Here is a 27997-nt window from a genome sequence, read left to right as displayed (position 1 = left end):
GATATTCAAAGGAAGGGACATTTTCATTTAATACTGTTGAATTGTCACAACAATAGGGGGGTGACTGTGGATATGGGGCTAAATGGGCGTCTACAAATCAGAGGGTCAATGGTTCGAACCCCAAGCTCCTGCAGTCAACCTCAGTGATCTTTGGCAATATATTCAACCCCAAATAGCTCCCGAAGGAATGACTACGATGTTGATGGAGACATCGTTTTTTCCTTTTCACTTTATTGAACTCACAAAAAGTCATATTCATTAATTTATTAACAAAATTAGAATTTACAATACATACAGTACATACAAGTTAACTAAAAAGGACCTGTTTAATACATTGTTGCTTCTTTTACTGAGCTGAAGTTCAAATAACAGTGAAATTAAGACATTAACTTCCGATTTGTATGTATATTTACAAGATAAATACATCAGGGCCTAAGAATGGTTTTAAAAAAACAACAGTAAAATGTTTTTTTTATGTTAATATGCCCCATTGGTGACAAGTATTTGACAGTAATTTAAAATAATCTATATTCAATACAGTAAACAGATAACACTGTGTACAGGCACATTGTGATATTGCAAATTAAAATGTTAATAAAAACAGAGTCTTAACAGAGACATTGCTGTATGTTAAGCACAACATGTAAACATTTGTTTACCATATTGTTTTTCTGTCAGTGCTTTGCACACATTATTTTACATCCACACATGCAGACCGCACAACAAAAATAAAAGTATCTAAGTCTGTCAATACTCGGATGTTAGACAACAGCTGAGAGACTTTTAAGACCACAGTTATGAGAGGAAGCTGCCTACATTCTTGAGGACGTGCTAACATTGGCATCTTAGGTCCTGTCAACAAGGACAAAAAAAGATAGCTTGAATTTAGAAATGTATTGATATCAACACACATGATATGCTGGTTTTGTGTTTCACTAAGACAAGCAAGTTGTCTGGATCAATACAACTCAAACAAATAATGTATAATTATTCTTATGACAAGTTGCAGCTGCACAGTGTGTTTCAAAAAGTTGCAGATGAACTGTTTTGCAACAGGAACATGTCAAATGATGCCCTTGTTGCTCTCAGGAAGTGCTGCTTCTCTTTCTGCCCCTCGGTCTCCTCTTCGGGATGTCTTCCTCTTGGTCACTATCACAATCCCTCTGAAACAATCAACATATTGAGGTTGAGAAACAGCAGTAAAATGGATGTGTGGGGACAGGTTATCACAGTTTTATGAGCTCAAAAAATGTAACAATTAAATAATTGTTTTTAAAACAAAATCTGTTATCTAAACTACTTGCTGCAAAACACCAGCAAATATCAACAAGGTACAGTTAGAGTTGGATATTCAACAGACATTCACTCCAGATTATGTGAAACTGAGGAAGAAACCGGACTGAATATCCAACTTAAAACTAATTTCCCTGCGTTGCAAATGCTGCGCACATCAATACTGCAAAGATGATAAGATAAGATGGACCTTTACTTCTTAAGCCCCGAGCCTGTTTTTCAGGTCTCAGGCTCAAAAATGACATTCCCAGAACAAATGACCATATCTTCCCTTCTAAAAGTGTTAAATGAATAATCTTTTTTCTCAAAGCAAGGTTACACCTGTGAGTTGGATGTAGAAGTGTCAGAATCAATATAGATATTTTTCTTTGAAAGTAAATTCAGATTGAACACAGTAAAAAAAAAATGTATATTATTGTGTCCGTCCAAAAAAAAATAATTACTTATAGTGAAAACCACCCTTGAATGATGGGATAGTAGACTAAAAGCTTTAGGAATCCAAACTACAACATATAATAAGTACCCTGTATCAAGATTGATGAAATTTGACCTTTTTAGAGAGATTTAGCAAAAAAAATCCACTTCTGGGGTCAGTAAAGTAAAATGTATAATCTACAATAAAATCTCATTTAAAATTGTGTTACGATGTCTAAAGTTACTGATAAGTCACATGTTTCCTGCCTGGCCTTGCCCATGGCATTAGTTTATCATTACCGGGCGCCGTGCAAGGAGCCCCCGAGCCAAACAGCAGCAACCAGCATGTTGCAAAAGTCTCAATAGTAAACTGTGCCGCCGAAACATAATTTCAGCCAATCAGCGCCGTCAAATATTTTGGTCACGTTGGCGCTCACGTTGGCGCTCACGTTGGCGCTCACATCGGCGCTCACGTTGGCGCTCACGTCGGCGCCCACGTTGCTTACGTGCGTTGACGTGAGTTGTTTTTTAGACTCGTGAGTGACCAAGGTGACGCAGTAGTTGGATGAGAATGGCTTCGTGTGCAGGTGGAGTCGCCGGACCTCGGTCCGCACCCAATTCCGTGCAAGAGCTACTCTCCAATCCTTTCGAAAGGAGAAGTTTGGGAGATAAATTGATACTTAAAGACCTTGGACCGGACCAACCCGATTTGTATATATCGCAGCAAGCTCGTGAAAAAGACAAAACGTATCAACAAGGCTTCTCACGTAGCTGGTACACCAGAAAGGCATGGCTAGCTGGATGCAAACAGGTAAATGCTGTCTTTTGTTTCCCATGCTTGCTCTTCAAACAGCCGGGGACAGATACGATCTGTTCAGAAACTAGACAAAAGTCCAAACCACAGACTGTCTGTGTCATGGAGAATACAGTCGCTGGTTTATTTATGTCTGTATAGGCCGTTGTTGTTAGTGTGGACGGTCGGAGCATATAACGTTAGCTTAGCCAAGCTCCATTTATAAAACACGCATTTTAAAAAGGGTTTTTCGCCTGCCGTCTGTCTGCAGACTTGTCAAAGCATTAATTCATGGTTTTTACTAACTGGTATGTTGTTAATTCGGCATCATTTTGAAACGTATATATTACAATTAAATCACGGTAAAATATGTTCATCTTGTTGTAGTTGTAGCCCCCTTGCCAGCGATTCTCTCTCTAGTTTAGCATGCTCAGCCCGACTCAGCCTGGTTGTTCCTGGCCCTAGAACCACGATTTTATGGGGCCAGAAAAACTGTGAATTAGGACTCGCTAGCCGGTACTAGGCCAAGTGGAAACCCAACCAAAAACGGGCCCCTGCACGGCTCGGCACTGTCTGTGTCATGGCGAATACAGTCGCTGGTTTATTTATGTCTGTAGGCCGTTGTTATGAGTGTGGAGTGAGCATATACAACGTTAGCTTAGCCTGGTCGACCCAATCTCCATTAGGAAAACAAGCATTCTAAAAGGTTTTTCGCCTGCCGTCTGTCTGCAGACTTGTCAAAGCATTAATTCATGGTTTTTACTAACCGGTATCAGTATGTTGTTACGTCGGCATCTTTTAGAAACGTGTATTACAATTTAATCACGGTAAAATATGTTCATTTTGTTGTAGTTGTAGCTCCCGAGCCAGCGCGTCTTGTTTGAATGATGCGAGTAAATACAGCTGGCAGCCGCGGTGAAACTCGAGCGACTAGAGCGATGCGATAGGAGCGTTTAGAATATTCGCATCGCGTCCGGTCTGAACGCAGCATTAAAGCGAGTTCCGCGCTGCAGTGTAAACGCGCCATTACATCACCAGAAGTCCTAATTTAAGGGGTCATTTCTCCCAAAACAATTTTTTTTACTCACTATATCAACAGCCCCACCAAAAATATTTTCCACCAGCCGCCACTGGTGAGACTGCCGCATAGCCAAGACCGGAAGCTGCGATAACTCTGGTGGCTACCATTAGCAGCTAACTTTTATTCTCCGATTTTTACATAAAAATTGAATTATGGATTATAAATTAAAAAAAATATTACACAGAAACATTATCAACCTATGGATTACCCGATTCAGTCTTTTGATCAGATTGACAGCTACGGTGAGACGATCTCCTGTAAAAGCTCCGTAAAGGTACGTGTTGTGATGTCTGTGTTTGCTTCCCCTGTCGCGAGTTCGGATCACTCAGTGATGATATATATACCTAAATAATCTGTGGAACCTCAGCTTTAATCGGATATCTTGTATGTGCAGCTATAAGTAATAAGGGTATCTTTTATCTTGAGTTCTGTGCCAAAGTGCGTTAGCATTTTTCGCTCAGGGGTCATTTAGATGCTTCTTATGAGACTTGTGTTTTGTTTTGGTAAAAATGGTTTGTATCGTCAGTTAGCTGAGATTATTCCCGTTAATCTGGTATAACACATTAATAGGTTCTTAAATATTAAGATCCCCTGAGACACAGTGTTCCGATTAACCCAGCTTCCCCAAATGTCTTTCTTTTTGGTGTCTATATACGCTGGGATCCGGAGTCATGGATGATCCTGCGGTCCTGTGTCCTGGATCGCGAGCGCTGGATCTTGAGTCGTGGCTCAGATCATAGGTCCTGGATGGATATCCTCGTGGATTCATCTTCCTATTATACACACATGCATTTCCAAACATTTGGACTACCTATGTTGCAAATGTATTATCTTTTGAATTTACACACGGCATCTATTGCACGTCTGTCCGTCCTGGGAGAGGGATCCCTCCTCTGTTGCTCTCCCTGAGGTTTCTCCCATTTTTCCCTTTAAACTGGGTTTTCTTTGGAAGTTTTTCCTTGTACGATGTGAGGGTCTAAGGACAGAGGGTGTCGTATTGTCATACTGATATTCTGTACACACTGTGAAGACCACTGAGACAAATGTAACATTTGTGATATTGGGCTATATAAATAAACATTGATTGATTGATTGATTGATTGAAAACAAAAAAAGGACCCGCCGAGGGGGACCTTGGGACTTAACAGGTGGCCCATGGTGGTGGTGGGGTTATGGTATGGGCAGGCGTATGTTATGGACGACGAACACAGGCCACTCGATTCACAACATTACCCTAACCCTAACCCTACCCCTCACACCAGATACTGACTGGTTTTCGGACCCCCCAAATAAAACAAAAATGCACGTTTAAGAGTGGCTTTTTATTGTGGCCATTCTAAGGCACACCTGTGCAATAATCATGCTGTCTAATCAGCATCTTGATATGCCACACCTGTGAGGTGGGATGGATTATCTCGGCAAAGGAGAAGTGCTCACGATCACAGATTTTTTCAGATTTGTGAACAATATTTGAGAGAAATGGTTATTTTGTGTATATAGAAAATGTTTTAGATCTTTGAGTTCATCTCATGAAAAATGGGAGCAAAAACAAAAGTGTTGCGTATATTTTTGTTCAGTGTAGTTGCTGGCTGTAGCTTCATAAACTGTGCAGACGTGGGAGTTGTTTCAATCTCCTCATCTAACTCTCCGGCGTTAGATGAGGGGAGGGGAGTATTGACGAGATCGACAAGATCGACAAGATCAACTAGATCGACTAGATACTGCTAATCCTATCACCACTACAAGCAATAGTTACAAGCTACAAAACAGCCACAAGCCACAAGCTACGCTAGCCGCAAGCTAGTCTGCACAAGCTACGCTGCACAAGCTACGCTGAAAGCTGTAAGTAAGCCACAGAACACCAAGAGAAAACATCATGCCTGGAGATAGACACAAAGGACGATGCCGTAAACGAGGGACCCCCTCAAGACCGGCATTGACAGTCATATATGTGAACATTGAAGGGTTCTCCTCTGCAAAACAAACCATCTTAGCTGACCTATGCAGCAAGCAACACTGTGACGTCCTCTGCTTGCAAGAGACGCACAGAGGGAGTGAAAACAATCGCCCCACCATACCAGGAATGGTCCTGGCCATTGAGCGACCTCACCGGCAGTACGGCAGTGCTATTTTTGTAAAAACAGGCTCAGCTATAGAAGATACAGATATGTCAGATGGCCATAATATCGAAGACCTATCTGTTGAGCTAAGCAGTGTTGTAGTAACATCTGTCTACAAACCACCACCTGTCGACTTTGTATTTTCCCAGCCAATCCCCAGAATACACGGCAAACCACAGATCGTTATTGGTGACTTCAACAGCCACAGTACCCAGTGGGGCTACCCTGAAATGAACAAGGATGGAGAAGCAGTAGAGGACTGGATGGATACTAACCAACTAAGTCTGATCCATGACCCCAAGCTACCACACTCGTTTTTCAGTGCTCGCTGGAAACGTGGCTACAACCCAGATCTCACCATGGTCACAAGTAACATCGCTGGACTGTGTAAAAAGACGGTGCTGGACCCTATTCCATCAAGCCAACACTGCCCTATTGGGATCCTAATCAATGCGGCTGTAGTCCCAACCATCGTGCTCTTTAAAAGGAGCTTCAATTACAAGAAAGCAGACTGGAAAGGTTTCACCAACGAGCTGGAAGAAAAGATCACAAACATAATACCAGTTAGCAAGAACTACGACCAATTTGCTAACTGGTGCTGAAAACTGCTCGGAAACATATCCCACGAGGATGTAGAGTTGAATATATACCGGGACTTTCAAAGGACTGTGCAGGACTCTATGAAAACTACGTCAGCATGTTTGAAGCAGATCCCTTCTCAGATGAAACAACTACCCAAGACGAGAAGGTGATGGAAAGCATTGCCCAAGAGCGGAGCAAGACCTGGAATGCTCTTATAGAGTCCACAGACATTTAAAAAAACAGCAAGAAAGCATGGGCACTTATTCACAAGCTACGAGGTGACCCTAAAGCAGCTCCTCAGCACCCAAAAGTCACGGCCAACCAGGTTGTCAACCAATTGCTCGAAAATGGAAAGAGTAGAAAGAGAGGGAAAAAGACCAAGCTGAACCATAAGAAATACATTGAGGACCCTGCTTTTACAAGACAGCTCACTATGGAAGAGCTGGAAGGGGGAATCTCTATCCTCAAACCAGGAAAGGCAATTGGACTGGATACTATCGCAACGGAACAGATCAAGCACTTCGGACACAAGGCAAAGACGTGATTCCTACAGCTCTACAATGAGTGCTTAACAACACACAAGCTTCCTAACATCTGGAAGAAAGCCCACATTATAGCACTGCTGAAACCTGGGAAAGAACCATCCGCTCCCAAGAACTTCAGACCAATCTCACTTTTGAGCCACACCTACAAACTCTTTGAATGTCTGATCCTCAACAGAATTGGTGCCTTTGTTGACGAACACCTCATCCTTGAACAAGCAGGTTTTCGCCCTGGCAAGTCGACAACTAGCCAAGTACTGAACCTCACCCAGTATATCGAAGACGGATATGAGGAAGGGATGGTAACTGGTGCGGTGTTTGTCGACCTCTCAGCTGCCTATGACACAGTCAACCATAGACATCTCCTCAGTAAGATCCTGGAGACCACAAGAGACACCCGCTTGACAGAGCTGATTGAAAGCATGCTTCAAAATAGGCACTTCTTCGTTGAGCTAGGAGGAAAGAAAAGCAGGTGGCGAAGACTCAGGAATGGCCTCCCAGAGGGAAGTGTGCTTGCACCACTTCTCTTTAACATCTACACCAACGACCAGCCAAAAAGTGTAGACACCCGCCGCTTCATCTATGCAGACGATCTTGGCATAGGTGCACAAGCCACTGATTTCAAAACTGTGGAAGACAGACTTTCTAACGCTCTGGCAGAGCTAACACCTTACTATGAAGAGAACCACCTACGTGCAAACCCATCTAAGACACAGGTGTGTGCCTTCCACCTGAGAAACCGTGAAGCCAAGCGCCAACTGAAGGTCAGCTGGTCAGGAACCTCCCTTGAACACTATGAGCACCCAGTCTACCTAGGGGTAACCCTGGACAGATGCCTCTCTTTTAAGACCCACACTGAGAAGACTAAGTGCAAAGTGAGTGTGAGGAATAACATCATCCGCAAGCTCACCGGCACGACCTGGGGTGCAAACCCACAGACTCTGAAGTCAACCACACTAGCCCTCTGCTACTCAGCTGCCGAGTATGCCTGTCCAGTATGGGAACGAGCTGCCCATGCCAAGTAGCTGGATCCCGCCCTCAATGCTAGCTGCCGCATTATCACAGGCTGCCTGAAATCAACACCTACAGACCGTCTGTACATCCTGGCAGGCATAGCCCCACCAGAGATACGACGAAATGCAGCAAGCAAGAAAGAGCGCCAACAACAGTCTACTGACCAAAGACATCCTCTCTTTGGCCTTGTGCCAGCCAAAAGCCGCCTTAAATCCAGGAAAAGTTTCCTGAAGAGCGTCCCACCCCTCGGAACACCGAGCATAAGCAGTGAAAGAGTCACTCGGTGGGAAGAAAGACTTAATAACCTCCCATCAGCAACAATAATGGAGCTAAAGGCGAGCGAGGCACTGCCCCCTGGAGCAGACACCAACTACGCAGTGTGGAAATGCCTAAACAGAATAAGATCTGGTGTTGGACGTGCAAAAGCCACTCTCGCCAAATGGGGATACCTAAATGACGGGGACGTTGTGTGTGACTGCGGCATTGAACCACAAACCATGCAACATCTCCTGATATGCCCCCTGCTGGAGCAACCCTGCACAATATTGGACCTGGCAGAGTTTAATGAGAAGGGACAGCAATGTGTTCAGCTGTGGCTGAACCACATCTAAGCAAGCCCTGTAACTGACTGCCTTGTGGACACGATAAGAAGAAGACTCTCAGGCAGGAAGCTAATACAAAAATGACATTTCTTGACTGAGCCAGAGCTTTAAGCTTTAATACTGTGAGTCCTTACCCCGTCCTGCTCAGGCAGCTTGTTGCCTTTCTTCATGATCCTTGTTAAGTGGTTGCACAGAGCCACAATTCTGAATGACAGCTGTTGAACAGATGAAAACAAAGATAATTAGTCTTGAAACATTATGAAGTGACATTATGAAGTGACATCATGAACTGCTTTAAGGACATTTTCTAGCTGTTTACTTACCTTCCACCTGCGTCTGGCATACTGTCTCTTAAAGTTCTGCAAGTTGACCACAGACAACCTCTTCACCATGGCCTGCCTGGTATCCTTCGGCTGCAGAGACACAGTGAGGAATAAAATAACAGAGGTAGTATCTTACATGTTAATGTCAAATGACAAAATGTATCACTATAATCTAAGGTACCACAGGTAATATACTGAAATCTAAGATCACAAATCACAAGAATGTGATACAGATAAAATGGTGATAATTTATTTCCTTTTTTTAGACAACATTGAAAAATGTCAGTGTGCACATCAAAGTCCAAAAAGTGTCAGTCATGTACATCTGTTGACACTGATAAAGAGGTGACACATTGTGAAACACATGTTGTCTTATCATATATGTTGTATTTCCTGTCATCTAACAAAACATCTCCAAGAAAGAAGTACAAAAGTTTAAATAAATAAATAAATTCAATTCAATTATTAGTAAAAGTGCACATTACATCTGTTAAAACAATCGTTAAGAAAAACTAATTAATACAATAATACATGTAACTTTACAAATATATAACCTTTGTGAAATGGACAATATACAAATCAATACACATTCCTATAATTGGAAAAATAATAAAAAAATAAATCAATTAAAAAATAAATCCCTTTTGATACATTCAATAGCAAATGGATGTGTGTCCTCCTCTGGCCCTTGCACAGTAAACACTTTCATGACTAATATGTATGACATCAAACCTGCTCAATCAAATAAGAGCATCATCATCAGTAAGTATCACTTACATTTTACAACAATTGTGCCAAAATTATGCTAATTTAAGATTATATATTTTTATTTAGAGCAAGGCTAGCCGTTTCCCACTGTCTTCAGTATTTGAATGCAGCAAAGATTATCATCTTCTGCCTGTACCTTGAAAGTCACTGAACAGATACAAAAGTACCATCCATCTTTACATCTAACAAACAAAAATGAAAAACAGCATATTTCCTTTTTAAATCGTCCTACTCTCAGATATTTAAAAAAAGAATCGTTTACAGAGTTCAATCAAGAAAATAAAAAATATATAAAGAAAGAAAATTTAAAGACAACATTCACATATACATTTGAACGTTTGTGCAGCTAAAAAAACGTGTTGAACATTTTCAAAAGATCTTTAAGGTCAATAAGAGTTAGTTAGCCAGACTCTGTGAGTGTCTGTTTGTCCTCAGGATGCAGCTGCCTCCTGCAGGACTGGTGGAGCAGCCCCTGCCTCACATCCGTGTTCATGCTGCTGCTGCTGAGGATGCTGCCCTTGGCTCCTTCAGGATGCAGAGAGCTCATCACCTCCTGCAGCCACTGCAGCTCAGAGTTCAGCTCCTGCCTCAGAGCGTCCAGCTGACTCTCCCTGTGGCTGTACTTCCCACTGATGCTCTCCAGACTGGCATCGATAATCTTCACGTCCTCCTGCAGCAGCCTCCTGGTTGCCTCCACTTTACGGAACTCAGAGTGGACTTGAGACAGCTGCTTCCTCGCAGTCTCGCTCTCCTCCTTGTACCAGGCCTCCTTGTCGTTGTAAATGGACAGGAGTGCTTCTACATCGCCCTGCAGAGTGTGCCGTGCTTCTGACACCTCCGACAGCCTTGTCTCCATCAGACTGAGGTCCTCTACCACATGTGCAAAACGCTCAAAGTTGGCGTACGTGTTGTTCTGGGGCATACTGAAATGGGACTGGATGGTGTACTCCTTTAGCCGCTCAGTCTTCAGCTGCTCCACTTTCTTCTCAGCCTCAGGGACAGTGCTTTCCTCTTCCATGTAGTCGCAGGACTTCAGACAGAAGGGTGAAGGGGGGGACACTGAGTGAGAGGTCTCATTGTTGCATCTTGAAAACACACACAGCGATGAATATCCCAGCAGATGTGGCGCTGCAGGGTTAGTGTGTGACCCTACAGCGAAAGCCATGGCAGGTAAGAGTGCCACAAAAACACAACAGACATTCCTGTACAGGATGTTGTGTTTCCTGGCTTCATGCTTGAATCCAAACAGGATGAAGACTCCGGAGCAAACACCATTCACATGCATCTCTGCAGCTAATGTTGGAGTAGACGTCTTCAACATTACAGAGGTTGTTAAATGTCCATGCCGTTAAATACCACAAGTAGTGACACCTTGATGATTTAGTTCAATCGCTTGAATTTCTAGACAAAATGTCAGACTGGAAAAGTGTGTAGAGGTGGAGAGAAACTTACCACAGTAAGTAAAATGTTGATGTATTTGTACTTAAATTGACTATTTCCCTTTACTGCTACTAGTATTTACATATATTAATATTGTATTTTTTACTCCACTTAATTAATTTGCAGATGTAGATTAACTAAACAAAATATAAACAACAAATACATTAAGACCAACCAGTGGAGAACAAAGTATAATAATACAACTAATAATAATAATAATAAGAAGTATATATTATTCTGACATCTGCATAAAAACTACTTTTTACCTTTATATATATAAAAGTATCTAATGTGTATATTTTTTTATTTAAGTATGTTTTACTACTAATACTTATGTACTTTTTTGTATTTCATCGTATTATTGATGCTTTTACAAAGTTTAAGTACTTATATATTCAGGGAGAGGGTGTGGTACAGCGATGGAAACAATATACAGTGACACGTATATTTTCAACAAGCTAGATATAAAGTAAATAAAGTTAGTGCATGAACTTTCTAAGCATGCACATTTACAAGATGGATTTTCCTTTTCAATGAGAAACAAACCTGTACACTGGTGTTACCTTTGACATCAACTGTTAAGTGTTGTTTTAGCATGTAGCAGGAGTTAGTTATTGAGAAAACAAAAACATGCTATAATCGCATAAATCAAGCGCATACCTTAATCCAGTGATGGTTGAGGGCCTCTTGTATGGTCATCCGTTTTCTGAAGCGATGATAGAAGGAAAATGGCTCTCAGTAAATACACCAAAACAACTCCACGACACGCAAAGCAGACTGAATATACACACTTTAATAAAGGGAATAGGAAAACATGTTAAGCAAGAAGATCACACTGTGCAAGGAACGACACAACATCCTTTTAATTATTATTTACTTTGCAGTTAACTGCCTGTTGTTCAAATATCCTATTGTATAAAGAAATAAGCTGAATGATATCCTTGCTTTAGATTTCTGTGGCATTTCATTCAGTTGGATCAGGTTTGCATATTATGTGCACACTATTTGCACAGAGAGTCCTCCAATACTGGGCTTTATATGGAGTTGTCTGACCTCACCTTAGGCCTGAAGTTGTTAATGAGTTATTTACCTCGTGTCCTTCACCAGGAGCTGACTGATGAAGCTCTTGGCCAGCTCGCTTGTATTGCTGAACAGCTCGTCGTCAAACTCGTAGTCCATCGCCGAGATGTTTCCCAGCGTTTCCTGCTTCGTGTCACCGAGAAAAGGAGACGCACCGCTCAAACTGGAAAAACATACACACACTCACTTAGACCATCCTCAAAGTTTCTTTATGTACAATCAGATTTCCAATCACAAATCATACCAACTTACAGTATATATGTGATGACTCCGATGCTCCTGTGAACAAACAGCACAATGTTAATCTAAAGTTATGCAGTGCAGCGTGTATGGATGGCAGCAGTCAGAGGTAATTAAAAGCACGTACCACATGTCTGCCTCCAATCCCAGTTGCTCATAGTTGACTATCTCTGGAGCTGAAAATAGACACACTCTGCTTCACAAACAGCGCTAGGCCAACACCAAGCCTCCTCTTAAAATGTCCTTCATTGTAAACACATCGCATATTGAAACACTTACCAACAAATTCAGGGGTTCCAAAAATGTTTTTGAAATCCGCCCCTGCTTCTATTTTGTGTGCCAGTCCAAAGTCTATAATTTTGATGCGAGGTAGACGAAGGTTCCTGTCCAGCAGCATTATGTTTTCAGGCTAAAGTGAAAACAAAGAAAAACACAGGACAATTTGTCAGCAGATTTCTACTGACACCAAGGTTTGGCGATTCATAAACATTTAAACAAGTTACCTGGGTAAACGAACTTTTGTGTAAGCATTAAAAAAGAAATTGAAATGGTTACACTCTTTCTTGTAAGCGTGAGGGATACAAATATTAAACCACATCTTGGAAAAGCTGGTTAATCACTTTCTTGTCGAGAGATAGCAAAGAGAAGATTGATATCACATTCATGTTTGTACACAAAACAGGAAGCTTCCCCATGCAGCTGGTTTGGCTCAGTCAAGAAATAACTACATATTTTGCACCTCGAAATGTAAGCTTAGCTAAATAAGATAAGTTATGTTTTTTATTCAATCCCTCTAAAAGTAATAGTGAAAACAAATCACTTTACAGAGTTAATGCTATTATGACTGTTATTGGTCGGGACAACTACAGGAAGTTACAGATCCCAACTAACACAAAGCTGGGAAAAGGTTCAGCACATACACACGTGTTGTACGTAGGTAGGTTCCTCTAAATTAATATAAAAGTTACAAGCTTATAAAGTCCACACTGACTGGAGAGACGGTTTCAACCATTTCCTAAACTGGTTAACCTGATTTCACGGAAAAGGCTAAGCATAAATGAGTGCAGAGATCGTTCATTGTGGACTAATAGTTCATGGCCTCTGGCTGGTTGGAATTAAGCCTTTCACTTTGTGTTCTTTTTCCTTAATTGCCAGACTAAAATAATTTAAAGTGATGAGGAGCTTTAGCTGCTGGAAAACAGGACAGTGACTATCAGCAGTGTGCGTGACAGTGCTCTCTGAAAGTGAGGAGATAACCCTGTGGTGTCTTTATCTGAGAGTCTGGACTTCAGCCACAGAGAACAGGAAGGATGTGCGATTCGAAATAGCGAGACTCTTCCGTCACAAAGCTACATTAAACACCTGCCATCTTTGACATTGTTCGTATACAGTGCAGTAGAGGTGGAGGTAAAGGATATCATCATAATAAGACATACTTTAATATACATGTATTTACACAAGATGAGGAGCAGGTTGTACCTTTAGATCAAAATGCACAATCCTCTTGGAGTGGAGGTACTGGACTCCATCTAGGATCTGTTTGATAAACTGAGTGGCCTCCTCTTCACTGAGAGATTCCTTCTGAGCCAAAAAATCAAACAGCTCTCCTCCAGACACCCTGTGAAACACACACACACACACACACACACACACACACACACACACACACACACACACACACACACACACACACACACACACACACACACACACACACACACACACACACACACACACACACACACACACACACACACACACACACACACACACACACACACACACACACACACACACACACACACACACACACACACACACACACACACACACACACACACACACACACACACACACACACACACACACACACACACATCTAGTGGGCTCAGATCATCTGGAGCAAGGACTCTGGTTTTGGAAGCGCTGGTTCAGGATGTTTTAGATAATTGTTTGTAATAATAAACTTGCCATAGCTGTGACCTATATTACTTTGCATTATAAAATACTTGAAAAAGGTGGTGCAACGTGGTATAGAACGGCCTTTAAATAGCTGGCAGCCAATAAACATGGCCTTTTATATGAACACACGAATAGACTGAATGTCACACAGTGTCTTCTCCTGCATCTAATGCGGCTTTCACACCAGCGCTTTTCCCTTTCTAGCTCCGAGCTAGAGCTTTTCTGGTTCAGCTCCGGTTTCCCTTTTCTGCTCCCGCTCTGTTCACACCGCCCAGAGCCCGACTGGTGCTGCCGCTGCTGCGTCATGACGTCACCGTTTACATCGCTGATTTGCTCCCCAACGGCGTTACGGCGCTCACAACAACGGGGAACTGCGTCGGGTCGATGATCGTGTTGCTTTTAATCACACGAAGCCAGATTAAATTAAATAACGACTTCTCCAACCTTATACTTTTCTCCAGAGTGCCGTGGTTCATTGTTTATTAATGTGTTTCTGCGGCATTTACCGACCGCTGCAGTGCTGGCTGCTCTTCCATGGGAGTTTATTCTCCCGTTAGCTCCCGGTTAGCTCACACTGCAGCGGCCGCTCTAAAGTATTCACTGTCCGACTCACACAAGCAGCTGATACATATCCCCAGTTCCCCTTAAGTGAATGTGTGTCAGTCTGAATTGACGCTGTTTGGCATCACAAAGCTGTTATGAAAGTTTCTCTGGTATAAAATGGGTGATGTTAGCATAGCAACCGAAGCTAAACTGACTACTTGCTATCCTATTGTGGCATAAACCGTTTTCTACAGGCACATTTTACTGGCGTATTTTTATTATGATTCTACTTGTGATAGTCGGACACGACAACCTGTGCAGCCCATGTATTGATTCCATCCGATAGCTGCTATAATACAAAACAAAACGTCTGCCTCTCTCCACAATGATCGATAACAGTGAACGGATGGTCAAAGTAAGGTACAAATAAACAGAATCACACGAAGCCTGGTTAGTGTTGCCTGACTTTATAAAGTGTGTTTATAAGCACTACTGCTTGTAGGCAGGCATGACAGTCGACCCATGTTCAGGGGAGGTGGGTTTAGTTTCCTGCACGCCTCGACGTAAGCGACGCCACCTCTTAGCTCCGAAGCTCTTGCCTCTAGACCAGTGCTTCTCAAAGTGTGGTCCGCGGACCACTGGTGGTCCGTGAGCGCCCCCTAATGGTCCGTGAGTATATTGGTAACATTTCACATTTTAAATAAATAACTTAATTTAAGTTTTCCGCACTCTCGCGGGAATATCTCCGCAATGGAGCGAGGTTAAGTTTAACTTTCGATTGCATGATATAGCCCAGCGCAACACCTTCGTCACACATGTTGCCACCTGTTTGTACCATTTTCAGGCGATTTGTAATCTGTCTAGAAAAACGATGTGTTTTTGGATACTTGTGGAGATAGGTGGTCCGCGAGTGTTTTTTTATTGGTTAAGTCAGGGGTCGGCAACCCGCGGCCCTTTAAGCCCTCTGCTCTGGCTCCCTTGAGCTTAGACAAAAATAAGAAGGAAATACAATAAAATTATTTGTAGGACTATTTATATTTTGTTGCATGGTTGAAAATGTTTCGTATCTTGTATTTTGAGGTGATACTGTGACACATAAATAAAAAACAAAACGGTTTTAATTAGGTCAACTAAAATATGCGTCACATCCTGCTACGGTCCCGCGCGAGCGCCTTTTCTGGGAGGCGAATAACCTGACCCCCGGCTCGATGAGCGAACTATAGTTGTCAACAGTGGTGCAGCCTTTACGTATCGAGGAACAACTAGGGAGAGGAAGACAGCTGACGATCTTCAGTCATAATTCAATGGGGTATGTAATTTATTTCAGAAAACACTTTTTGTTATATTCCATGGAATGCTCTTAACGTCCCGATAGCAATGAATATATTAAATGATTTGACAATAAATACATACAAAAATTAATCCCTGGAAGCCGTAGCGCTGTAAAAAGCACGACCAATCATTTTAGCCGGCCCGGCTAAAATAACTGGAGGGCCTAACTGCCTGTCAGCCTTCCATCTGTGCACAAGCTTATCTCGTGCCCTCATTGGTCATGTGCGCGTTCGTGTGTGTTGGAGGAGGGACTCTGTAAGAAAGTCTGAAGGAAGAGGCATATTTATTTTTCAGCTCCGAGCCGGAGCTGAAAACGCGTTGGTGTGAAAGGGGCATAACAGGAACTGTCGGTCTGTTCCCTCTGCTTTGATTGGACAGAGCTTTCTTTTAGCGCTAATTGAAAGCTCCATGTTCCCAGCACTCGCTGGACCCAAGCGGCGCCCTCTGAGGCCTCTTTTCAACACAAGCCACTCTGAGAGAGACATTCAGTTCTTTGGCACACGTGATATTGGCACGTGTTTTCATGTTTTAACGCTCTATTTCTAACAGGCATTGTGATGGATTGCTGACTTACAGTCCGAGGATGAGCACCACATCTGTGCGGTTCTCATACACGTCATGTAGAGATACGATGTTGTTGTGCTGGAGCTGCTGCAGGATGTCCACTTCCCTCTCAATCTCCTCTCTTTTAACGCCACGTCTGCTGGCCCGACTCTGACGCTTCTTGATGAACTTGGCTGCATATTCGACGCCTGTGCTCTTCTCTATGCAGCGTTTGACAACTGCAAACTGCCCACTGTAGACACAAAAGAAGAAAAAAGGAACTAACATTATGAAATGCTAATAACGTAATGTGTTTATATTAAAAAGGTATCGTATTTCAAGAGAGAAAACAATTTATAATGACATTCTTAACAATTAACAACAGGATATAACTCGGGGTGAAGACAGATGTCAGGGAGGAAGACGTATGTCAAACCTGAGGAAATATTGAGGTATAGTTCATCACTTCCTGTTTCCTGGCCAGACAGAGAACAATCAGATAGGCTTGCAGTGCGTACAGAGCTGCTGTCCTCCCACTCAACCAACCTGCCTGCCAAATTTCAAGCTATTCTTCATCTCGAGAATTAGTCCTCAGAAAAAATCCCCAAAACCCTGAATATTTCACAACAGAGGTGTGGCTTTGAGACCGTCTCTTAGCAGATAATTGTTTCACTTTTCACTCTTCAGCCTGTGGACTTGTGATTGAAGCACCTAGTACATTTATTTAAATCCTGTAGACTAATGTTGCCCCAGCCTAACGACGGGGATGGTGACTGAAGTAAACTTCTTAAACTTTATTATCACCCTCCTCTGACATAACCACACAGTCAGTTCACTTTTAATTGACCCACTGAGAAGTGTCAAAACATCTACCAGCGCTGTCGCCCAGTTAAATACATGTGTTGAGTCTCCATGGCTGTATTATCAGACCAGCAGTAATCTCAGCTTGCGGCCACTCCTGCTGCTGTGGGCTGACCTGCGCTCTCTGTAGATTCAGACTCTGAAAACAAGCCTCTCAGTCACTGATCCTGCAGAATAACATGAGGGCGAGTGAAGAGGCAGAGCTGGCAAAAAGTTTCTGAGTTTGGAAGATGAGACACAAGAGGAACATTCAGTCCACTTTGCATTCATTCGTGATTGGATAAAACCTATTAACGCCTGTAGAAAGAAGAATTTACTGTAAAACCGTGGAAATTATTTGATGCAACATACAAGTATTTGTAGACACTGTGAAATAACACACAGAGAGAGGACACAGATAATTACTGGCAGGCATATGTTTTGGACATAACTGTCCACACTGAGATTCCAGGGTGGCTGTGAGAGGCTGTCCAGTCTGTGTCCACTATCATCACGGTGTCTAGTGCGCTAAGAATAGGCTCTTCTCCACCTGCCACATCTCCGCTGCTGCTGGGGAGAAGGGCAAAGCCTGCTGGAGCTGCTGGGTGAAGGCTGTCCAAAACACAAACAGATACTGGGGCTGAAGCTTTAAAGCATCTTTTATTAATGTTGACATTAACATGTTTTAATCAACAATAGAATTCTGTGCATCTTTTTATTTTAAATGTACTAAATTGTTAATTATTTAATTCGTCAATCCAGCATATTGCAGATAATAAGAAGTCTATAAGTCAAAATGTAAAATAAAAATAAAAAGATGGATGTTATTATTTCCATTATAATTTCATCTAAATATATATCCTGATTCAATCCATATTTGTGAATGTCATTTAAAAACAAAAGTTTGCACAATGACGCAAAAGTTAAATTCATTATTCAGTTGATTTATTAAGGAAAAAAACTATTGAGTTTAATACTAATCCATTCATTTATGGTTGCGACATCATTTATTATCTACTCTACTACTACTCTGTTTCTTCTTGCACTTTTTTAAATCTAATCCTAAAATGTGTTTTATTGTTTTATGTCTTATCTATATTATGTTACATTGTTAGAGGAGCTTGTGACTTAAGACCTTCATTGCCATCTCTATATACTGTGCATGTATGCATACTGTGCATATGACAATAAAGGCTTTGAATCTTTGAATTGAATCAAGACAGAGACTTCAATTGTAAAAAACTGACATTTGTTTCAGCCCTTATGAATAAAAACTGTGCTCCAACCATACTAACAAAGAGACAGCTCCGTCCCAACAATAAACAAAAACATCGATTAAATACACAAGGAACTTTCTTTAACCGCATTATTGCTGGGCAGTTGATGCAGTTTTCTCTTGTTGAGGCACACCCTGTCCTCTGCAGTGAAACGTTGCATCGCTTTAAACCTCTTAAACCCGAGGGTCCCCCCAGTGGACCCCTCCCACCGTTTTTTTACGAGACTATGTCTCAGGGCTTCTTAACATTTATGAAACTATTAATGTTCCACACCCTTTTAACGGTAAGAAAATCAGCTAACTGACAATGTGAACCATTTTTAGCTAAAAGAAACACAAGAGTAATACCAAGCCTTTGAATTAGCATGGAGCGAAAAAATGCTAAGTAATGCTAACGGACTTTTGCACAGCACTCACGGTAGAAATGCCCTTATTACTTATCGTAACTGCACAAACAAGATATCCGATTAAAGCTGAGACTCCACAGATTCCACACATGTATTGTCATCACTGTACGACCCCGAATTCCTGGAGCTATCAGCCAGAAAAGAGAAAGTAAACAACATCCGGTTTCAAAAATATTACAATAATTACGTCTTACTTTTTTTGATTTGTGATCAAAAGTTGTGTTCAACGGAATAAAAACGCCGCTCAATGTTAATCCAATGTCTTTGTGTCACGTAGAATTTTTTTACTGATAATCCATCATCATATTTATGGCAATATACTGGGTATAAAGTTTTGCCGTCCAGGCTTGTACTTTCAGATATGCTTCGTTTGCTTCTCTATTACGTCCGCAATGGTAATGTTTACATGGATATGGGAACTGCCCATCGATTCTATTGGATGTAATGGTTAAGAAAAAGGTGTAAATCACCCAAATCGACCAATGGGTTCCAGAGATATGGTCCTGCGTAAAGTATAAAGAATGCCAGCCAGCGTAAGTACATTACGCAGCAGACTTTACTTATTGTTTACTACGAAGGAAGCAGGAATTGCAGGACCCAGAGCGCACGGAGCACAGAGCGGACAGCAGATAACGGAATTGCAGTTTTATTGCTTATAGATTATCAGAACATTTCAAAGGGGACACAGCCACATTGGATATTAACCTATGGATTAACTACATCATCGTTTTTTATCGTTTTAATGCCATTGAAGACCAGTTTAGACCAGACAAAGAGGAAGGTAAGCCATGTTAGCCTAGCGCAGGGGTGCCCACACTTTTTTGGCTGGTGAGCTACTTTTGAAATTACCAGCTCACCGAGGTCTACCAACCGAAAATAAAATCCCAAATTGCAAGGGTTGCTGAAAAACACGTTTTATTTATACATGGGATAACTACAATAGGGCTGCAACAAACGACTCATTTAATAATCGATTAATGAAACGATTAATCGACTATTCGGACTATGACTGTATGCCTTGCACAATTTCTCAAACGCTCTTATTTAGCCATCAACTTTTAGTTTTAGATTTAGCTTGAGGTTGTTTTAGGCATGTGGAAACTAACAATGAGGACAATAAAAATGAATACTTGATTCAAAAATACATATATTATTAAATTAACTAAACAAATTGTGAACAAAATTAACATTGCTTTTTATTTAAATAAAATAAATAATATTTCACATCAAAAGAAACGACAATGTTTTAACAAATCGTATTAAATAATCTGATGACAGAATTGTAAACAGAATAGCTGAAACTTTAACAGAATAAATAACTCAAGTTACCTCTAATCATTAACCCATGTTTGTATAATTGAGTTAACTCCGTGTGTTGCTGCTAGCATACATAACACCTGACGTGGAAACGTTACTCGTGGACGGGGCTACAGAGCTACTAGAAAGACAGTCGAACCCGGTGCATTCCTCCGTCTGAATGTGGAGCACTTTTGCTAAATGTTTAGACAAATTGCTCGTGTTACCGCCCTTACATGCTAAACACTCTTGGCAAGGAGCATTGTCCACCTCAAGACGGGTAACATTTAACCACACCTTGGAACGCTTCTCTCCGCCATCTCCTCCGTGTGTTGCTGCATGTAGCAGCCGCGTGTGTAAACTGCCCCGCCCCCTCGCACACAGACGGGAGAGAGAGATCTCGTTTGGATTGGAAAGGTCGAAAATACACCATAGGCGCATTTGTTTGTCTTTTTGCATGTTAGAAACGAGTTGGCGACACTAAGACTGCAAGATAATGTTTTTGTATTAATAATGTCCTTTCTCTTTCTAAACTCGCTACTCGGAGGGAAGTCGCTTTCATATGCCTTGTGAACACTCCGATAATGCCTCTCCACGTTACCTTTCTTTGGCAGAGCGACGCTTTCTTTACAAATAAGGCAAATAACCTTTGAATGTGACATCACAAAAAAATATTCTTCCTCCCATTCTGGGTGGAAGTGGTCTTTAGCTTTTTGCTCGGTCCCGCACTCATTTTGTTGTTTGTCTCTTGTTTGTCTCTTTAACTTAATTTCAGTTTTCCCGGCACTTGACTGATTTTGTATCGCTTTGCATTCTGGGTTAACAGACTGGCAAGCGATAGGTCGCTTTTTCTGTCAATCAAGTAAACTCCTGAATTAAGTGGCAGGGAGGCCAAGGGAGGAGGGATCAAAACCTGTTTTGTCTATTTTAACGGGGCTGGATTTTTTTATTTTATGAATGACTCGCGATCTTCCAGCATTGCCCCCGCGGTTCACCGGTCGACCGTGGTCGACGTACTGGGCACCTCTGGCCTAGCGCATGTTAGTAGCTAGCGCCATTTGTTTTGATGTACGTTTTTGTTGATAACCTCGCGAGTTTGTATCTTTCAGTGTTGAGGTGGGCACCCTTAGATTCTGTGTCTTTACTATCATAAACAATGTGTTGAATGTGCAGCTAGGATAAGTAATAAGGGAGCTAGGAGTGATTTTCGGTGCAGTAATAGGTTAGCATTTTTCGCTCGGTGCTAATTCAGAGGCTCACTGTTAGCATTGTGCGTTTTAAAAAAAAAAAAAAATGAAAAAGATCAGTTAAGTTAGTTTTTTCCCGTTATATGGATATAAAATATTCATAGTTCATTAAATATTAAGGTTCCTTAGACGTTGTTTCCTGCAAATGACGCGATTTCGGGTCCGTGGGGCCTAAGAGGATAACAGAGTATGTTTTTTTGTTTTGTTTTTTTTCACAACAGTTGTATTTGGATGGAATGAATACCTATAGTGATAATTCAAAGTAATAAAATGATTTTTACAGTGAAAAAGTTTAAATGGAACTGATGGTTCCCAAATTACCCAGAGGTGAGTCCGCCTGGACTTTATTTTTCTAAACTTCTCTAAAAAGGTCAAATTTCACTTGTTTTGCATCAATCTTGATACAGGGTACTTAGTATATGTTATAGTTTGGATTCCTAAAGCTTTTAGTCTACTAACCCATCATTCAAGGGTGGTATTCACTATAAGTAATGTTTTTTTTTAGGCGGACATTAGATTTTACATGTGTTTACTATGTTCCATCTGAATTTACTTTAAAATAAAAACATCTATATTGATTCTGACACTTCTACATCCAACTCACAGATGTAACCTTGCTTTGAGAGAAACGATTATTAATTTACCCCTTTTAGAGGTGAAGATATAGTCTTTGTTGTGTTAGTGGTATTTTCGAGCCTGAAACCTGAAAAACAGGCTCAGGGCTTAAGAGGTTAAAACAACACCTACTGAGATGTACTTTAACCACATACACTGGAGGGACAACATGAGAACATCAAATATTATGCTGCGGCCTCAAACATCTGAATCAACAATTCTTCAACAATCTAAGAAGAAAACTTAACTGTAAGTGTCTCAAACACACAGTAGTATTAGTTGAAGGGCACTTGTATTGGATTGCATTAAATTGCCCAGGTGTCTTAAATGCCTCAGTATATAGCTTCTAGGTTTCTGAGAGGTTTATGTAACCACAAAGCCTCTGGGAGTTATTATTAAGCTTTTTAGTTCATATCAGGGCAACAAAAACCCCTGTCAGGATCAGATATCAGTGGGAACATGACCTAACAGAGAATGCAGGAGATAGTTGGGGGTGTAAATTGTTAAAAAGGTCTTCAAAGAGACACACACTCCACAAAGGAAAAACATGGCAGGACAGGACAGGGCAGGAATCTGAAATACTCTGTCTATCTGTTCTATTCACAGGACATTTCTACCCCTGAGACATCCCTGAACACTGAAACGACTACGATAATGTGTGACCTGAGGAGAAGGGGAACTCGCTCAATGAATTCCACTTGCATAAACAAACACACTGAAAGGATGGCCTGTCACGTGGCAGCAGCAGTGTCCTTGATTTGGACAGAATGACCTCTCGTGGTGTTTGTTGTGGCCCCATGCAAGGGGCTTTACTGAAGTGTTGCTACGAGGTGCAGAGTAACACTGGGAAAAGCGGGGATGCTGGGAGTGGTATTCCACAGCGGGCCAGGCGTGCTGTCTGTCTTAGCTCTAAGCCGGCCGGTGGGGCTGAAAGCACCGTCTCCCCGCTGAGTTTCCACTTCCAACAGCTGAAGGTCAGTATCCACAGCCAAGGTTGGAGGAATGCTTGGACAAGTGGCGCCGGCCCAATACTTAAACACATTTCTCAACTGAACCTCTGGGGTGGTGTTACAAAGACAGCCAGATATATAATTGACCGAGCCCAGTCCCTAACCATCTGTGATCTTCAATGTGACAAAGAAGCAGCTCAGAATATGACTCATCATTGCATTAAATATAGTTTTATCGAGTGTTGAAAACCCTATTATCATGAAATATATCACAATTATGACCATAACATGTTCAGGATACTCTAGTCTAGATTCCCTCTTGTTTTGATGTTGTCCAATGTCAACAATACATCTGGCTGTGTGAGTGTCTGCTGACAGTAACACGGTGACCTCTGTCAAAGGGGGAACTCCGGGAATGTCGAAGAGGTCAACGTGGAGTTCCCTGCGTCAGGCTGCACTGAATAAACACATTTTTCACCCACTCAACAGCAAGAATGTCTGTTCCTTACAGCTGACTACACTCATTCTTATTCCCTCCTTGTAAATGCATGCCTGTACCCTCTCTAGACACATCATGTACAGTAGATCCCTTTGGTGACATTTTAGCACCATGTGTTCATCGGCAGCACCTGTCTTGTGACTGTCAACTCTTTTCACATCAACACATCTCACGCCTGTGAGGGCTGCGGCCTTAAGTGGAATCGCCGCCCTCTCTCAATCCTGTCCAAAGACAACAAACTTCTGCTAACTGAAAACATTTCTCTAATTCATTTCCCTTTTCCATGCATTCAGCGAGTATTTCTAGAAATTAAAGATACAGCAGTACACAGAAAAAGAGTGTAAAATACATTACATATTAAGAGGCGTGATGTGACCTTTTCGGTGTTCCTGCATTCAGTTGGATTTGTGTAATACAATAACAACAGACTACAGACAGCAGCTCTGTGCAGATGTAGTTAGGGACAGTGGTACTTCCCAACCCTGCACCATGTCTTTTTGTCCGGTCGGGTCTTGGAAGACAGGAAGCTGTGTGGTTCATAACAACATTTTCTTACTCAATATCAAGCCACGATTATTGTTTTTATTTTTAATTGTATAATGTCGGACTTTTTTTGCCGTCCGTGAGGAAAATAAATGGGGCTCAGAGCCTCAGAATACTGATTTGTTATGATTTGGTGCAGGCACGAAACATACTACCAATAGAAATAAATCGCTGTGTCAGACTACTGAAATCTGTATTTTTTCACGTTTTTTTCCTTCTTATTTGTTATTATTTACATTGCTTTTAAAATCGTTCTGTGTGACACGAAAGAAATGTGGAAATCGTGTTGGTGAACACGAATCAATAGATTACATTTCGTGACTATAACACGAAATGCCGTGAGACTGGGTTGGATGGTGATGCTAGAGGAAAAGTCAGAGGATCACCAAAGTTAGCATCCTCTATGTGTGATAAATGTCTGTGCATTAGTGTATTTGCAATCTAAAAGTGTCAAGTTAATTCAGGCTAGACCAAAGCAGTGGACCCACTGCATATATTGCTGTTGCTAGAGCCATGACCAGCAGGGCTGAAACAGAAAGTCCATTATGATGAAAGTGCAGTATTCACGGATTAAGAAATTAGGAGGAAGTTTACAATCCTTTTACTATGCAAAGACAATGGCACTTCCTGTCTAATGATGCATCCTGTGAATTATTGCTGTAGCTTGATGATGACTAACAATAATATAATAAAGGTATAAAAGTACTCCGGTGTTCTGAAAAAACATGGACAAGAATGAACCTGTTGTTGACAGGTACAGCTCACAAAGTTCTCCATCTGCTCTACTGTCACTTGTGTAACAGTTCACTAGTCTCAGCAGTATTGTGGGAGGAAAGGACAGCTGTGGGTTAACACTGAAACACTTCCTGCTGTACGTCATCATAAGTCTGTGTCATCACTCAGATGGTAAGACAGGAAAGTAAATGCCTAACGTCCCGAGCAAAGGGTTGTTCTACAGAAAAACTATAGTCAGTAGTGGAAAGGAACATTGAGTACAACTGTGTGGGGCCTTTGACATTACAATCTGTCAATAGGGTTGCAGCATGATTAATCAACTTTCCTGCAGCTAATGGCTCAGCAGTTCCATAGGGTTCAGAACATCTTAAATACTCAACACAGATCAGTTTTTGCCCCCCCCTATCAAATTCCCCACCCTCTTGAGAGGAGGATTGAGTAATATTTCCATTGTGGCGTGCATTGGAGAGCTCATGAGGCTTTGGCAGACTGTAGGCGGGGTGGGCTTCATCCTACAAAAACACTACAAAGTTGTCACAACAATTCAGAAGAACTGCAAGCTAAGAAACCCAGCTGCCGAATTGGTTTTAAAGTTCTCTGAAACTTTCTGTGACTGAAAAGGCATTTCTGTTTTCAGTCGCAGGAATCTGCGGCTTTTAACCACATACATTTCCCATGACGGAGATGCTGAGCACAGACAGAGCTCAGCCCCCAGCAGGGTATTCTTATCAAGTAACATGTTTCCAACCACAGTGGTATTATCAGTCTTTAAACAACACATTTACACGCCTTTCATACAGCAGATTTACTCTCCAGTAACACCCTTTATCAATCCTTTACCTATATACGCTTTAGAAAGGACTTTTGATATACTTTTGTTTAGAGTTCTACTCTTGAAAAATAATTCAGTAATCTTTCATTTCTTAAAATCTATTAATAAGAGCTACTGTTGCCTCTTTAATAAATCAAAAGGGCACCCAATGTTTGAGAATAATATTCTTACTCATTAATAAGGATTTCAAAACAAAGACGATAACACATTAAGCTCACAAATGTTAATACATAGATTCCGACATTCCATTGTCATTTAAGCAAATTGAATTATTATCCTCATAACAATACATCTTTCAATTTGCAGATGCATTTAATTATTTCATGAGGCAGATATCTGTGAAGCAAAATGAGGAGAGAGATTGCTTGACACACACACTCTGACTCTTCTGTACAGAGGTTTAAATGCAGCTGGAGTCACATTTCAACACCAGGTCTTAATTTCCCCTGTCAGGGTGTGTCAGAGTAGCTCTGCAGTAAATGGCGAGCAAACACCGGGACATTAAGTATATTTTCACTATTAGTCAACGGTGAGAGGTCAGACCCTTTTCTTTCACACCTTCTTGGTCTGTTAGCACATGCCAAAGCTGTCCTTAACGTGAAGAGTAGATTTGTAGCTTCCTCAACACGAACTGCACCCTGCAGACTTCCTTTAATCTATTTCCCCTTGGGACAAAGTGTTTTCAATGTCACGTTTGATTATCACTCATCCAATCAACATTAAGAAATTGATACCCCAACAATCACCAGTTAATGAAATTAGACTCTCTTTCCTGGTTAGAACATATTATCGTGCCCACACAGAGCTTGTTTTCCTAGAGTGTATTTACTTTTGAAACTTTATCTCTCGCTGTAAACTTCAACCTACTTCAACACTCCCCATTTCATGCTTAAACAAGCCAACTGTTTGCAGACCTACATCCACACGAGGATCACTGCTGTGGTACGATAGAGGCATGCAGTGGAGAGTTGAGTCACTCTTAGTCATACAAACATGAGGAGGATCATTTTCTAAGGAGTTGAAATCAACATTTCATAATGTACAGCTTTGAAACACACTTACCTTCCTAGTTCTTCCCCAATTTCATATAAATCGTCCACATTCTGTTGCTTGAATACCGCCATGCCAGGCGTCTTCATTGGTGTGATTACCTCCTTGATGAGCACCACTGGAGCCCTTCTATTCAGAAGTCTTCTTCTCCTAATCAGCAAGTCCAACCCTGCGGATAGAAAGAGGAGTTCCTGGTGATTTCTGACAGAAGAGATGAATATGTTTACAAGTTCCAGCTTGCTGTATAGCATTCCATCGCAGAGGTGTACCTACTTTCACTGCATGTTGAGAAAGCTTTAACAACAGCAAAGGAGGGTTTTTAAATCAACAGCAAACACAATCTAAAAATATGCACTTAATCCGTCTTTAATTTGTCTAAATACTGTTTATTAGAAAGTTTAGAAACTTGCAGGCACAACTCATTAAACAGTGCCAAATTGGGAAGTTTAACAGTAGCAGGAACAGTCAAATGATTACAACAGGATTACTAATTAAAGGAAAGAGCATTTTGGGTAATTAGGGCAGGATATGTGAAATGTGCTCCTGTTATGAAACCCTTAGTCTGGCAAAAAGGCTGACATTGGCAGCAACACATGCTTTAGAACTATTAACAATGTTACTGCTCTGAATTAGTTTAAAAACAGAATAGTTATCCAGTAAAAAACAATAGAGAAACCCCTTTGGTACACAAATGTAAAGAAGAAAACTGAAATACTAGACTTTCTGATACGTTTTATGTCACACATGAAGTGGCTCCACAAACTGACCTTATGTTGTAACTTATTTTGGACGCAGAGCTGATGATAAACTTGCATCGGTTCTTTACAGTCGGTTGTCTGTCCTCATGGCTGCAGTTCAGGCACACAACGTTCCTCTGTTGTTTTCTGTCACTTATGGCAGCTCCATAAGGCTTTTGTGTCTTCAGAAGTCCCTCCCCCTGATGGCCCATTATGAAACAGCATGCATGAGAGGCAGGCTATCAATACAGATGACCAACATGTTTGCTGTTTATTTTGAACAAGCATTTTAGGAACT

The 27997-nt window shown here is 41.4% G+C and overlaps 1 protein-coding gene across 2 annotated transcripts; it reads right to left on the bottom strand.

The window, feature by feature from the left end:
• Positions 1–249: 249 nt before the first annotated feature.
• dapk2b (death-associated protein kinase 2b) lies at positions 250–27868 on the bottom strand. 2 transcript variants are annotated; one of them, XM_034085184.1, is made up of 12 exons: positions 27730–27867; positions 26975–27131; positions 16704–16925; positions 13772–13910; positions 12572–12701; positions 12420–12468; positions 12305–12331; positions 12063–12215; positions 11633–11678; positions 8765–8854; positions 8576–8656; positions 250–1163 (listed from the first exon to the last, which is right to left on the bottom strand). In XM_034085184.1, the coding sequence occupies exons 2-12, from the start codon at positions 27049–27051 to the stop codon at positions 1086–1088; spliced, it is 1092 nt and encodes a 363-aa protein (XP_033941075.1). In that variant the 5' UTR covers positions 27052–27131; positions 27730–27867; the 3' UTR covers positions 250–1085. The 2 variants fall into 2 exon arrangements, with proteins under 2 accessions (XP_033941075.1, XP_033941074.1); XM_034085183.2 differs by lacking the exons at positions 250–1163; positions 8576–8656; positions 8765–8854 and adding an exon at positions 9280–10562 and having other exon boundaries at positions 27730–27868.
• Between the last annotated feature and the right edge of the window lie 129 nt (positions 27869–27997).

This window comes from Pseudochaenichthys georgianus, chromosome 6, assembly GCF_902827115.2.
Source record: "Pseudochaenichthys georgianus chromosome 6, fPseGeo1.2, whole genome shotgun sequence".
NCBI lineage: Eukaryota > Metazoa > Chordata > Actinopteri > Perciformes > Channichthyidae > Pseudochaenichthys > Pseudochaenichthys georgianus.
Note: the sequence above shows the minus strand (reverse complement) of the source record. Positions and strands in the feature narration are given on the sequence as shown.

Bases quoted from the DNA above. Each gene is read 5' to 3' on its own strand.
- dapk2b (XM_034085183.2), bottom strand. From the start codon at position 27,051: ATGAAGACGCCTGGCATGGCGGTATTCAAGCAACAGAATGTGGACGAT. The intron at 13,911-16,703 runs GTAAGTCAGCAA...TGTGTTTCACAG, and splicing joins GTGGTGCTCATCCTCGGACT to GGTGTCTGGAGGAGAGCTGT. The intron at 12,469-12,571 runs GTAAGTGTTTCA...GTCTATTTTCAG, and splicing joins TGGAACCCCTGAATTTGTTG to CTCCAGAGATAGTCAACTAT.